General features: G+C 47.6%; 1 protein-coding gene across 4 annotated transcripts in view; it reads left to right on the plus strand.

The window, feature by feature from the left end:
- Positions 1-13,334, plus strand: part of RBCK1 (RANBP2-type and C3HC4-type zinc finger containing 1) — a 38,237-nt gene extending 24,903 nt beyond the window's left edge. For all 4 annotated transcript variants that reach the window (XM_083744424.1, XM_083744426.1, XM_083744425.1 and 1 more), the window contains exons 8-13: positions 551-711; positions 2,711-2,822; positions 4,156-4,335; positions 5,517-5,615; positions 9,806-9,949; positions 12,677-13,334. In XM_083744424.1, the coding sequence (XP_083600550.1) occupies positions 551-711; positions 2,711-2,822; positions 4,156-4,335; positions 5,517-5,615; positions 9,806-9,949; positions 12,677-12,757 (777 nt within the window). In that variant the 3' untranslated portion in view covers positions 12,758-13,334. The remainder of the gene's footprint in view (positions 1-550; positions 712-2,710; positions 2,823-4,155; positions 4,336-5,516; positions 5,616-9,805; positions 9,950-12,676) is intronic.
- The last annotated feature ends 1,601 nt before the right edge of the window (positions 13,335-14,935 follow it).

Consider the following 14,935-nt stretch of genomic DNA (forward strand, 5'->3'; position numbering starts at 1 on the left):
TCGTTCTGCCCGGACACTGAGGTCTGGTGCCAAGGGCCTTCTGGCGGTTCCCTCACTGCGAGAAGCCAAGTTATAGGGAACCAGGCAGAGGGCCTTCTCGGTAGTGGCGCCCGCCCTGTGGAACTCCCTCCCACCAGATGTCAAAGCGATAAACATCTACCTGACATTCAGAAGACATCTGAAGGCAGCCCTGTTCAGGGAAGTTTTTAATATGTGACATTTTAGAGTATCTTTCATCTTTGTTGGAAGCCGCCCAGAGTGGCTGGGGAAACCCAGCCAGATGGGCGGGGTACAAATAATAAATTATTATTATTCTTATTATTATTTATTAAGTTCCCCCCAGGATTCTGTTACATCACTTCCAATATATTTAATCTATTGCGGGCAGATCTTAAAGCCTGTCTTGTATCTTAGCTGATCTTGCGATTCAGTTGGCACGTTCAGACACACTCAGATTCTGATTCAGTTTTATGGATTGTCAATCTGGACATTTTGCCAAATGCTTCAATCTCTCCAATGTTTCTCTGTCTCTCTCTTTCTTTTTATGTAGGCTAAGGAGCAGAAGAAACAGAAAAACTACCAGCGGCTGCTGCAGCTGGATGGGCAGAGCTTGGTGCCATCGGACGAGGCCCTGGAGTGCCCCATCTGCTTCTTGGCCCTGCTGCCCGGCGAAGGGGTAACCTTGCGGGAATGCTTGCATTCCTTCTGCAAGTAAGTAAACGATCCAGTAATAATAATAATAATTTATTACTTATACCCCGCCCATCAGGCTGGGTTTCCCCAGCCACACTGGGCAGCTTCCGACAGAATATTAAAAACACGATAAAACATCAAACATTAAAAACTTCCCTAAACAGGGCTGCCTTCAGATGTCTTCTAAACGTCAGATAGTTGTTTATTTCCTTGACATATGACGGGCGGGCCCCACCCCCGAGAAGGCCCTGTGTCTGGTTCCCTATAACCTCGCTTCTTGCAGGGAGGGAACCGCCAAGAGGCCCTCGGCGCTGGACCACAGTGTTTGGGCCAAATGATGGGGGTGGAGATGCTCCTTCAGGTATACTCGACCGAGGCTGTTTAGGATTATAAAGGTCACCAACATTATGCTTGAATTATGCTTGGAAACGTACTGGGAGCCAATGCAGGTCTTTCAGGACCGGTGTTATGTGGTCTTGCAGCCACTACCAGTCACCAGTCGGGCTGCCGCATTCTGGATTAGTTGCAGTTTCTGGGTCACCTTCAAAGCTGGGATAGAACGGCTCCTTTAAGAAGAAGAGAATAAATGGGAATTTTCACCAAGTGGAGAGAAGTGTAGCGTCAAGTCCACAAAGGATCTGTATTCGGACCTGGACTCTTCGTCAAACAATCTCTGGGTGGTTCATAAGATAAAAACACATAAATAGTGAAAACAGAAGCAATGAAAAAATAACTCCCACAAAACATTTAAAAGGGCATTGGGTGCTCTCCCCAGGGAGGTTCAGCTGGTGCCTTCATTATACACCTTTAGGTGCTGGGCAAAAATGTGCTTCTGTAGCCAAGCTTTTGGCTGCTTGCCCTTTTAAAATGAATTGGGGGGAGGTTATTGAGTTATTCTTGCTTTTTTATTATTAGTATGTATTTTGTTGTTTTTTATTGTGATTTTATGTTGAGAGCTGATAATAGTAATGTCAATGTTTTTGCCGGGCACCTAAAGCTAAATAGTGAAGGTGCCAGGCAAGTCTCCCTGGGGAGAGTATTCCACAGATGGGGAGCCACTGTAGAAAAGGCCCTGTTCCTGGGTTGCCACCCTCAGGACCTCTCGTGGAGGAGGCACACGAAGAAGAGCCTCGGATGATGATCTTAGGGTCATATGGGGAGAGGCGGTCCTTGAGATATTGCAGTCCCGAGCTGTTTAGTAATAAATAATAATAATAATAATTTTTTATTTATATCCCGCCCTCCCCAGCCGAAGCCGGGCTTGGAGCACCTAACGACAACAAAAGTAACACAATTTACAAAAAAAACCCCAATCAATTAATTGAAATGCATTCGAAAACAAACTCATTCTAAAATCAATTCAAAATAAAATTAATGGCAACCATTGGGCTACAGTTCTGTGAGGGTTACCGAAGGAGGGGGTCAGACTGTGCCTCGGCCAAAGGCCAGGCGGAACAGCTCTGTCTTGCAGGCCCTGTGGAAATTTGTCAAGTCCCGCAGGGCCCTAGTCTCTTGTGACAGAGTGTTCCACCAAGTTGGGGCCAGTACTGAAAAGGCCCTGGCCCTAGTTGAAACCAATTTAACCTCCCTGTGGCCCGGGATCTCCAAGATGTTTTTATTTGCAGACCGTAAGGTCCTCTGTGGGACATACCAGGAAAAGCGGTCCCGTAGGTATGAGGGTCCTAGGCCGTATAGGGCTTTAAAGGTTAAAACCAGCACCTTGAACCTGATCCTGTACTCCACCCGGAGCCAGTGCAGCTGGTATAGCACCTGGTGAATGTGATCCCATGGCGAGGACCCTGTAAAAAGTCTCACCGCGGCATTCTGTTTAAGGCTTTATGGCCTGGAAACTCACTAGCAACCAGTTGGGCCAGGATGGATGCAATATACACAAACCACCTTGTCCCAGTGAGTAGCCTGGCTGCTGAATTCTGCACCAGCTGAAGTTTCCGAACCTCCCATTCCCGTGTGACGTGTGTGTCCCCTTCACCCCCCCCCCCATAATTTCTCCCTCCAGGGACTGCTTGAGAGGAACCATCCTCAACAGCCAGGAGCCCGAAGTGCGCTGCCCCTACATTGATGAAAAATACTCCTGCCCGGGGCAGTTGCTGGAACGGGAGGTCAAAGCGGTAGGCCTGTTAAAATGTCTGTTTTCTACACACACACACACAGGATGTGGGTGGCGCTGTGGGTTAAACCACAGAGCCTAGGACTTACTGATCAGAAGGTTGGCGGTTCGAATCCCCGCAACGGAGTGAGCTCCCGTTGCTCGGTCCCCGCTCCTGCCCACCTAGCAGTTCGAAAGCACACCAAAGTGCAAGTAGATCAATAGGTACTGCTCCAGCGGGAAGGTAAACAGCGTTTCTGTGCGCTGCTCTGGTTCGCCAGAAGCGGCTTCGTCATGCTGGCCACATGACCCGGAAGCTGTATGCCGGCTCCCTCGGCCAATAAAGCGAGATGAGCGCTGCAACCCCAGAGTCGGCCATGACTGGACCTAATGGTCAGGGGTCCCTTTACCTTATACACACACACACCGGATTTCCTGCAAGGAGCTCAGGCTAGTGTATGTGTTTCTTTCCGTCCCTCTCCCCAATTTTATCCTCACAACAACCTTTTGAGGTAGGCTAGGTTGACAGTGAGAGAGTGACTGGTCTCTCTAATGTTCACCCAATGAGCTTCACAGGGAGGGGCGCTGAACTCCTTGGTTCAACACTCCTAATCAGTGTGCCACATGGATGCTCTCATAAATTGTTTCTGGCTGATTATCATAGAATCAAAGAATTGTCGAGTTGGAAGGAACTCTGAGGGTCATTTAGTCCAATCCCCTGCAATGCAGGAATCATCATAATCATAATATAATAATAATTTATTATTGATACCCCGCCCATCTGGCTGGGTTTCCCCAGCCACTCTGGGCGGCTTCCAACAGAATATTAAAAACACAATAAAACATCAAACATTGAAAACTTCCCTAAACAGGGCTGCCTTCAGATGTATTCTAAAAGTCAAATAGTTGTTTATTTCCTTGACATCTGATGGGAGGGCGTTCCGCAGGGCTGGCGCCACCACCAAGAAGGCCCTCTGCCTGGTTCCCTGTAACCTCATTTCTCAGCACCGTGCTCTAACCAACTGAGCTACATATCAGATTGATTGATGCACCAGTTAGAGCTTGCAACATTCTTGATTTTAGAATGTTGTATTATTTTATTGTTATTAGCCGCCCTGAGCCCGGCTTCGGCTGGGGAGGGTGGGATATAAATAAAAATTTATTATTATTATTAACCCTGCTATCTAAGCCCGGCAGCTCTTGCAAAATCCCGGGTTCCACGGGTAACATTATTCTCACTCGATACTTGCGGAGGCAGATCCCCTGACTTAAAACAGCATGATTAGGCAGCTGGGGCAATTTGCTTCCCCTTTTGGGGGTCTCCTCTGATGTTGTTTTCCCCATTTGATCTCCAGCTCCTGAGCAAAGACGAGTACCAGCGTTTCTTGGACCTGGGAGTCTCGGTTGCCGAAAACCGCAGCCGCTCCAGCTACCACTGCAAAACCACGGACTGCCGGGGCTGGTGCTTCTATGAGGATGACGTGAACGAGTTCCCGTGCCCTGTGTGTGAGAAGGTGAACTGCCTGCTTTGCCAGGTGAGATGTTGGTTACGCTAGAAATTTAGCCTGCGGGCGGGGAAGGGAAGACCGGTCCACAGCTGGGAGATGGCAAACGTGGTTGGAGCTCAGGATCGGTGGGCTGGATCCTGCCCTTGGCTGTCCCTTGCTGGTGGAAGGCTAGTCACCTGATGTCATGATGACATCAGGTGACAACTTCAGAGGGGCCAATCAGCCAAGCTCTTTTGAAGGTGTGCTGTCGGTGTCAATCAGCTGTCAATCTCCTTATTGTTTTAGTCTTCCTGTTTCCCCCCTTTACAAGTTTGCTATCTTTACCTCCCCCCTCCCAGGCAGCCTCCTTTATCTCTAGCATCCCTTATCTCTCTCCTGATCGGCAAATGATCAGCAGCTTTGTTTCAACACCCACTTCCCTCTTTCAAAAAAAAAGCCCTATCTGCTTTTTGCCCTTGGGCAATTCGGCCTCAGAGACCACGCATTCGCACCATAAGACGCACAGACATTTCCCCTTACTTTTTAGGAAGAAAAAAGTGTGTCTTATGGAGCGAGAAATACGATAATCTTCAGTGCTGAAGAGCCAAATGGGCCCCGGATGAATATTGATACTTGGGGTAGAATATTCAGATAAGACCCTTCCTAGAACAAAAATACTGAGACGCGGGTGGCGCTGTGGGTTATACCACAGAGCCTAGGACTTGCTGATCAGAAGGTCGGCGGTTCGAATCCCCGTGATGGGGTGAGCGCCCGTTGCTCGGTCCCTGCTCCTGCCAAATTAGCAGTTTGAAAGCATGTCAAAGTGCAAGTAGATCAATAGGTACCGCTCCGGCGGGAAGGTAAAGAGCGTTTCTGTGCGCAGCTCTGGTTCACCAGAAGCGGCTTAGTCATGCTGGCCACATGACCCGGAAGCTGTACGCCGGCTCCCTCAGCCAAAAATGGAGATGAGTGCCACAACCCCAGAGTCGTCCGTGACTGGACCTAATGGTCAGGGCTCCCTTTACCTTTAGAACAAAAATAGAACAATCAACCATTTCCTGCTCATTGGTGGTATCCGGAATCTGCCATTTTCAGCAGATGCCTAGGTCAGCTTGATAAGAAGCTATTGGGTACATGACATCGTTACTGGGGCACCCTACAAGTGTTTGCTAACCATCTGGGGGAAGGAGACTGGAAGTCAGGATCCAAACCACATGTCTTATCTGCAGGCTATTCACGAAAACATGAACTGCAAAGAGTATCAGGATGATCTACAGATCCGAGCACAGAATGACCAGGCTGCGCAGCAGACCACACAGATGTTGCTGGTGAGAAGGGGTGGCTGAGGGGCTCTGAAAGGGGGAGGGAGAGGGTTATCCCCCAAGTTCAGGCCCACACAGTATATTAGCAGTCCTCCGCCCCCCCCCCCCCCGGTTCATGAAGTAGCTGGGAAAGAGAGCAGTTGGCTTGCTCATTTTACCTGCAAAAATGTTGGCAGCTCCAACTTTAAGGGAAAAAACAGCAGGGTGGAAAACAGTGCAAAGTCAGCAATGAAAAATTCACGAAACGCATGTAAAAATGTATCATGAATCTTAAAGTACGGTGAGATTAATTGGAAGTCAGTTTTAAATTTCTTCTCTAGAAGTTTTATAATTGTGTTCAGTATCAGGAGCGTATACAGTGGTACCTCGGGTTAAGTACTTAATTCGTTCCGGAGGTCCGTTCTTAACCTGAAACTGTTCTTAACCTGAAGCACCACTTTAGCTAATGGGGCCTCCTGCTGCTGCCGCGCCTCCAGAGTGCGATTTCTGTTCTCATCCTGAAGCAAAGTTCTTAACCTGATGTACTATTTCTGGGTTAGCAGAGTCTGTAACCTGAAGCGTCTGTAACCTGAAGTGTATGTAACCCGAGGTACCACTGTATGATGATAATTATATTAATCTTCTTGTATCTTATGGTGTGGTGGTTTGTTTGATTTTTCCGTTATTTGTTTGTTTGATTGATTGTATGCTTGTTTACTTGTATGTATGTTATGTTTTCTCATAAATGTATTTATTTTATACACACACACACACACACATATATATATATATATATATGCAGGTTTTGGTGTCCTCGGGTGTCTTCCCGTGTAAAAGTTGGGGTGTCTAGGCGACGTTTCGACGAGGTCTCACTCGTCATCTTCAGGCTGGTGCTTTCGGCTTCTTGTTACTGGAACAGAGCGGGATCTCAATGTTTGAGTTCCTATAAATACTGTAGAGGGGGTGTGGTGTCTAGCCTCCAATGTTCTGGGCAGAGAGGAAGTTCCCAGGCTAGTGTGCCTTTTCTTCTTTTGTTCCTTAATTACTTGAGAGATACCTTGAGTGATTTCTTGAGTGATATCCTGAGTACCACTTAGGTGGGTCATTAGGTGTGGATTAGTTGCTAAAGTCTTTGTGTCTTGACCTCTTGAACTTTGTGAAGAGTTTTCCTGAGAAGATGGCTGTATTGCACTTAGTTGTGCTTTGGCTTGGCTTCGTGTATAGGGGCGAGCTGTGGTTTTGTGGCTTGTGTCAGCCAGATCTGTGTAGGGATTGCAGGGGGGTGCAGCATCCGGAGGTGCCACCATGGATTGGCTACTGGATGGTGTCAGTAATTCATCTGTGGAGAGGGTCTGGGTTTGGGTCTGGTGTGGTTGATTGGTGTTGGCGTTCTGTGTGCCTCTGGATCTGGTGTCAGTTTTTGTGGGGAGGGCTAATTTCCAGATGTCTGGCAAGCGGGATGTGTCGTCACGCTTGTTCATGTTGTGAGGGTGTTTCTCTATCTCGATGGCTTCCATGATTATTCTCTTGTGGTGATGTTCCGTGTTAAAGAGCAATTTGGAATCTGCAAAATTAATTTCGTGTCCTGTTTCTTTCATGTGTTGGAAAACCTGCATATATATATATATATATATATTTGCTTTCGTAGATTTTCACGGGTACAGGAATGCAGGTTTTGGTGTCCTCGGGTGTCTTCCCGTGTAAAAGTTGGGGTGTCTAGGCGACACCCCAAACCAAGACACAGAAGAAAACAATGGCATGGCCCTCCTTCCTTATATCAAGGGCACTACAGATAAAATTAGCAAAATCCTCCATAAACACAATATCAAAACAGCCTTTTGCACCAACCAAAAAATAGCCAATATCCTCAGAAACCCCAAGGATAAAATCCAGTTGGAAAACCAAGGGATCTATGAAATACCCTGCAAAGTCTGCCCAGCCACGTACATTGGACAAACAAACAGACGAATAAATGCACGTATCGCAGAACACAAGAATGCCGTCAAAAAAGAAGAAAAAACTTCCTCTCTTTTCCAACACATGAAAGAAACAGGACACGAAATTAATTTTGCAGATTCCAAATTGCTCTTTAACACGGAACATCACCACAAGAGAATAATCATGGAAGCCATCGAGATAGAGAAACACCCTCACAACATGAACAAGCGTGACGACACATCCCGCTTGCCAGACATCTGGAAATTAGCCCTCTCCACAAAAACTGACACCAGATCCAGAGGCACACAGAACGCCAACACCAATCAACCACACCAGACCCAAACCCAGACCCTCTCCACAGATGAATTACTGACACCATCCAGTAGCCAATCCATGGTGGCACCTCCGGATGCTGCACCCCCCTGCAATCCCTACACAGATCTGGCTGACACAAGCCACAAAACCACAGCTCGCCCCTATACACGAAGCCAAGCCAAAGCACAACTAAGTGCAATACAGCCATCTTCTCAGGAAAACTCTTCACAAAGTTCAAGAGGTCAAGACACAAAGACTTTAGCAACTAATCCACACCTAATGACCCACCTAAGTGGTACTCAGGATATCACTCAAGAAATCACTCAAGGTATCTCTCAAGTAATTAAGGAACAAAAGAAGAAAAGGCACACTAGCCTGGGAACTTCCTCTCTGCCCAGAACATTGGAGGCTAGACACCACACCCCCTCTACAGTATTTATAGGAACTCAAACATTGAGATCCCGCTCTGTTCCAGTAACAAGAAGCCGAAAGCACCAGCCTGAAGATGACGAGTGAGACCTCGTCGAAACGTCGCCTAGACACCCCAACTTTTACACGGGAAGACACCCGAGGACACCAAAACCTGCATTCCTGTACCCGTGAAAATCTACGAAAGCAAATATATATATATATATATATATATATATGCATGTATGTATATAACACGAATCAGTAGATCAGCTTGATGTATTCATGTATTCATAAGATTTCCTACCCACCCAGGATGGGTTCCAACAGTAGAATATACAATTCCAACCCACCCCCAGATAAAAACCATTGCAGTTATCAAACATTCAAAGCCGTTCAAAATGGAAGAGAGCAGTGAATTCAGCGAAAGAGGTGGGTCTCACAAACCCCCTCAGTTGTCAAAGGGCAAAATAAAGAGCATGTGGCTTCATTGTATGGCAAAAACTGTGCAGGGGCTCAGGGCGCCTCCATGGGGAGGGAGTTCCACGACTTAGGGGCTGCTGCAGAGAAGGCTCTGTCCCAGCCTGTCCCTTCTGAGAAGGGCCGGGTGACCAAGAGAGCCCACCCCCCCACCCCCCACGTAGCTTAACACCTGAGAAGTCTGTAGTGATGGAGACACCTTTGAATATTTGGGGGGCAAAGTTGCTCAGGGCCTTAAAAACATGAGCCCCTTGAATTGGGCCCGGACATCAAGACGATTCCATCACCCTTCAGGGCAGAGAAAGCCTGGTGATCTGGTTTGCACATGCATGCTAATCCCAGCTGATTTGCAGCATGTTTTGAAAGAGTTTGGGGATTTCTATGCCCCACGGAGCACCTTAAGGTCCATAAATAGCAACATCCTAGAGGTCCTGGGCCCTAAGGAAGTCAGACTAACCTCAACCAGAGGCAGGGCCTTTTCAACACTGGCCCCGACCTGGTGGAACGCTCTATCTCATGAGACCAGGGCCCTGCAGGATCTGATCTCTTTCCGCAGGGCCTGTAAGACAGAGCTGTACTGCCTGGCCTTTGGCTTGGAATCAACTTGATCCCCTTCCCCTCTTTCCTTTTTCCTTTCTCCTTCTGTGATGGAACTCCTATTTGGGGACTTCCCTGGCTTTTTTCTGGCCCTCGTGGGACCAGTCTGGATAGTTGGCCTTGGCGAAGACTTGATGTTTTCACCCCCAAAAAGTTTTTGATTTGAGTTCCTACTGAAATGAGGCTGCATTTTAATGTTGTATTTTAATATTGTTTTTAAGTTGTATTTCAATCAATTGTTTTTATACCTGGTTTTAGCAGCCCTGAGCCCGGTCTTGGCTGGGGAGGGCGGGTTATAAATAAAATTTATTATTATTGTTATTTCTAGACCCATCCATGCAACAACCACCCATCTTGGGAGTGTGAATAGTTCAGTTCTGGCACAGTCTGCACCATGCAATCACCTGTCATCACCCCCTTGCCCCTGTCCCTGCCCTCTCTGTTGGAAGAGGCAAACCTAAACATGCTTTCTCTTTCAGAACATGGTTCAGAAAGGGGAGGCCATGCACTGCCCCACATGCAAGATTATCGTGCAGAAGAAAGACGGCTGCGACTGGATCCGATGCACTGTCTGCCACACGGAGATCTGCTGGGTGACTAAAGGGCCGCGGTGGGGGCCTGCGGTATGTGTTGATCAAGCGCACGGCCGAGAGCGGATTCTCTTCAAACGGTGTGTGGTGGGCTCTGGGGCCCATTAGGACCCCCAACACATTCACGGATTTGGCTTTGAAAGATTCCATCCGCTTGGATGGGCATGGGCTGTGCGACACCAGGAACCTCAACTGCAATCGTTGTCAACCTTTTCGCATGCCGGCTGGGGCTGATGGGAGTTGTAGTCCAAAACACCTGGACTACAACATCTGGTTGTTTAGGTGCTGAGGACCCTGGGATGCAAGAGCAGAGCTGAAGGTGTTGCAACAGATAAACACTTCCCGAGAAACTGGTTGGCTGTTGAAGCTTAATAGTAATAATAATAATAATAATAATAATAATAATAATAATAATAATAATAATAATTACAGTGGATGCTCAGGTTGCAAACGTGATCCATGCGGGATGCACGTTCGCAACCCGCAGCATTCGCAACCTGCGTCTGTGCATCTGTGCACACGCGGGTTGCGATTCGGCGCTTATACGCAAAGTGCGATTTAGCACTTCTGCGCATGCGCGACCGTCAAAACCCGGAAGTAACCCGTTCCAGTACTTCCAGGTTTTGGCAGTCCGCAACCTGAAAAAACGCAACATGAATCGCCTGTAACCTGAGGTATGACTGTATTATTATTATTATTATTATTATTATTATTATTATTATTTCAACCCGCCCATCTGGCTGGGTTTCCCCAGCCACTCTCGGTGGCTTCCAACAGAAAGTTAAAAACAAATTAAAACATCAGTCATTAAAAACTTCCCTAAACAGAGAAGCCTTCAGATCTCTTCTAAAAGTCCGATAGTTGTTTATTTCCTTGACATCTGATGGGAGGGCATTCCACAGGGTGGGTGCCACTACTGAGAAGGCCCTCTGCCTGGTTCCCTGTAACCTCACTTCTCGCAGAGAGGGAACCGCCAGAAGGTCCTCGGTGCTGGACCTCAGTGTCCAGGCTGAACGATGGGGGTGGAGACACTCCTTCAGAAATACTGGGCTGAGGCCATTTAGGGCTTTAAAGGTCAGCACCAACACTTTGAATTGTGCTCGGAAACGTACTGGGAGCCAATGTAGATCTTTCAAGACCGGTGTTATGTGGTCTCGGCGGCCACTCCAATCCAAGCTTTGTAAGAATGTAAGACAAATTCTACTGGATCAGACAAAAAGTCCAGCCTAGTCCAGCATCTAGTACCCACAGTGGCCAATCAGCTGCCTCCAATAAGCATTGCAAGGAGCTACTGCCTTGAGCCAGGACTGGGCTAGGTGACATACATTCAGAAGGTAAAATTAAAATCCTTTGGTTTTCCAAGAGCAGCTTATGTGCTTTATAATCATACACGGGTTTACAACGCTAAATGTTGTCCAGTCTCAAAAACAATAGCAAATTTGAATTCCTCAAACCCGAAAACATATTTTGCACTGAAGCAATTTGCAAACATTTAAGCTTCAGCCCCTGAAATGGCCTGCCCTAATTCTGTAGTTCTCCGTCTTTTTGGGTCCAGGGCTTCTTGAAGTTGTGTGGCTTGATTGTGCAGGTGTGGGAAAGCCGAGATGGGGAACTTCCAGTTAATGAGACAAGAGGGCTGGCGATGGGCCCAGGGCTGTTCCACAGCCCTGATGTTGCAGACCAAGAATCCTGTCCAGCCACCCTAGCCCAAGGGATGTAATCAGGTGTCTTTTGAGAGAACTGTGCGGCTGGGAACTGCTCCTGGTCTTGCATACGATGAGGCCTGCTGTGTTCACCTTTGAACCCAAGGACTGTTGGAACTGCTCTGGCGTGCAAAACTGTTGCATGAAGCATATCCAAAATGTCAAGATGTCCAAGCCCCTTGCAGTGCAGGAATAGCAGAAGTCACTGCATCCCAATGTGCTCTACTGAGCTAGGCCCCTTCATTCCTTCTTTCCTCCTTTCCCTGACCCAAATAAGAGAATCCAGATGGAAAACTAGGAAAAAAAAATCAATTTTTTAAATTGATTTTCCATTTTTTTAAAAAAAACAAACATAAATCATTACCTTATTTAAACCAATCTTAGTATCATTGTTAAGTGACTTCCTCGTATCCCCCTGGTTGAATTTCAATATATATCTTTTTAAACGAATTTCCGAAACCAATATTCTCTTAAAATTAACTTAATCACTTAACCTCTTTCTTTCTATCCAATTCTGCATTTAAACATATTAATTCATCACATTTCATATTTAAATCCTAAGCCTATCTGGTATTTGCAAGCTTTCCAATTTAAATTATCTTCACATATTTAGCTAAGTAGTCTTTAAATTTCCTCCATTCCTCCTGATAGTCCTCCTCCTTCTGGTCACGGACTCTTCCAGTCAAGTCGGCTAGCTCCGAAAAGGAAAACTAGAATATTGACTACAGCGTGACAATGCACAAATAAGTAGGGTGGGTTTTTTTAACTTCGAAGGAAGCAATTTCCCACATAATCGCGTGAAGAATTTCGAAAGTAGCAATCCTACAGGAGGTTTCCTCCCGTCTCTCCCCATTTTCCTGTCTGGCAATTTCCTGACCCGCTTTGTTTTTGGACCCTGACCTTTCCTTTACAGGAAGACCTACATTGTCCTTGCACTCTCATCAGGACCCTCCCATCGCTTCCTCCGTCTCCAGCCCTGTGAGATAATCTCTTCCTTATGTACCCGCCGTGTGCCCACTGTTTCAATGCTTTCTGTCTCCTCCTCCTTCCCCCGCAGGGTTCTGGCGATACCAGCGGGGGCTGCCGCTGCAAGCTGAACGGAGCCCCCTGCCACCCCAACTGTCAGAACTGCCATTAAACAAGAGGGGAGAACTCTGAACTTCTGGAAGAAGAGGCTGTCTCGCTTCAGGGGAATGGAAGTCAGGAGCGAACGTCAAGCTGAGCTCTGGGATAACCTGGGCTTTTGGAATGGCTCTGGCACAGCAAAGTTCAAGACTCATAGGCTCAGCTCATGCGCCATAGAGAAGACGACTTGCTTCCCATATATGTGGGGCTGGGCAAAAGGATTGAGTGGAAATGCTGGCCTCTTACTGGGTTTGAGGGCAGGCTGGACTTCTTACTGTAGTCCTCGTGCAGACAGGCTTCTTGCAATGTCCGTGGAGAGATGCTGTTTTTGCTCCTTTCTCTACAACCAGTTTTTCCTGCTTCCCTTCCCTATGGCAGCATTACATTCTGCGTCCTTCCAAGGCTGTAGGAGCAGAGGCTGTTCTTGCCAAGCTGCAGGTGCTTAGCTAAGCTCTGACCCCTATCCCAGATGGGGCGTTGCCCTACGGTGCATTAGAACCAGGCTTGTCGGCACTGAGTTCCACTACAAAATATGCTGGGTTTTGTGTACAATTTTTACTTGATTTGCCCTAATAAAAGTTATTTATAAACCTGTTGCTGCGTTTTCCCCCACAGGTAGTTGAGCTGCAATAGTAACTTGTATTGCTCAGGACCGGGTTAGTGAGGCTTTGTATCTGGGGTTTAGGAGTCCCGTGTCCCCAGATTCCTTCAGCCTAACTTAGTTCACAGGCTTGATAAAAGCGTAAAATGGATTCTTATCATCCATCCTGGGGGCGCAGAATTAAGGCAGGTGCAAAATTAAAAAAGAAGGCGGCTGGATTGATTTCAAACACAAAGGGTTTTCTTTTTGCTCCAGGTTTGGGGAATTGGAGTATTTCCTTTCTCTTTCTTTTGCTTTCATTGTGGGAAGGAAGAACTGGTTCCATAAAATAAGAAACTGCTAGGAGATAAGGTGTTAAAATGCACCCACCAGTCAACCTTGTCTTGCTGTTGGGCATTGGCTGATTCGCAGCCATGTAAATGTTTGGTCTGGGGCAATTTAAAAACCTTTGACTGCAAACCTGGAAAGAAAAGCTGAAGTGCTCCCATCAGCGCTGTTCTAAAACAGCTATTTTTGAAAGACCACCTTTGTGTGGGCACATTCCAGATCTTTCTCTCCTGCCGTACCAGCTCTGAAGAACCTTTTGCCCACTGCCCGGGCTTCCTCTTTAGCCTTGCTCAGCCTCCTCCCGGCTGGAGAGATTGCGCAAGGCTTTTCTAGAGGAGGGAGAAGGGACTGAATGGCTGCGTCAGTCCCTTCTCCCTCCTGGGGAAAAGCCCGCAAGAAACGCGCGGAGCTTGTGTGTGGCCCTTGGGGGCTTTTCCTGCCTGCCTCCCCCCCCCCTTGCATTCGCTCCATAGGACACACAGACTTTTCACCTTAGTTTTTAAGACGGAAAAACTGCGTCCTATGGTGCGAAAAATACGGTAATTCTGAAACATCATGTGAGTCAGACAAGCAATGGATCCCGCTGACTGACGGTGGAGTATTTAAGGCATCTGACCGGCTGCTTCTAGAAAAGGGAGAGCAGACTTTTAAAAAAGCAGGGATGGCTAATCGATGTAGGCCTGCCTCCAGGCAGAGATTGTTCAAAGCAGCTGCTGTCTGGGGCAGCCTTATTATACATCGTGGGGTCAACCCCATGAAAAGCAGATGACTTGTTCCGTCACATGCAGAAGTCGTTTCAAGCAAGCTCATTGGGAGAACGCCTCCTGTGGGATCAGGCCAAAGGGGACTCCCCTAATTCAGTATCATGTTCTCGCAGTGGCTGAACAGATGCATAAAGGAAGCTCAGAGGGGACAACAGTGCTCTCCCCAGGAACTGGTATTACATACCAGAGGGTAAAGGTAAAGGGACCCCCGACCATTAGGTCCAGCCGTGACCGACTCTGGGGTTGCGGCGCTCATCTCGCTTTATTGGCCAAGGGAGCCAGCGTGCAGCTTCCGGGTCATGTGGCCAGAATGACTAAGCCGCTTCTGGCGATCCAGAGCAGCGCACGGAAACGCTGTTTACCTTCCTGCCGAAGCGGTACCTATTTATCTACTTGCACTTGACGTGCTTTCGGACTGCTAGGTTGGCAGGAGCAGGGACCGAGCAATAGGAGCTCACCCCGTCGCGGGGATTTGAACCGCCGACCTTCTGATCAGCAA

Source organism: Podarcis gaigeae, assembly GCF_964106915.1.
Source record: "Podarcis gaigeae genome assembly, chromosome: 6".
Lineage (NCBI taxonomy): Eukaryota > Metazoa > Chordata > Lepidosauria > Squamata > Lacertidae > Podarcis > Podarcis gaigeae.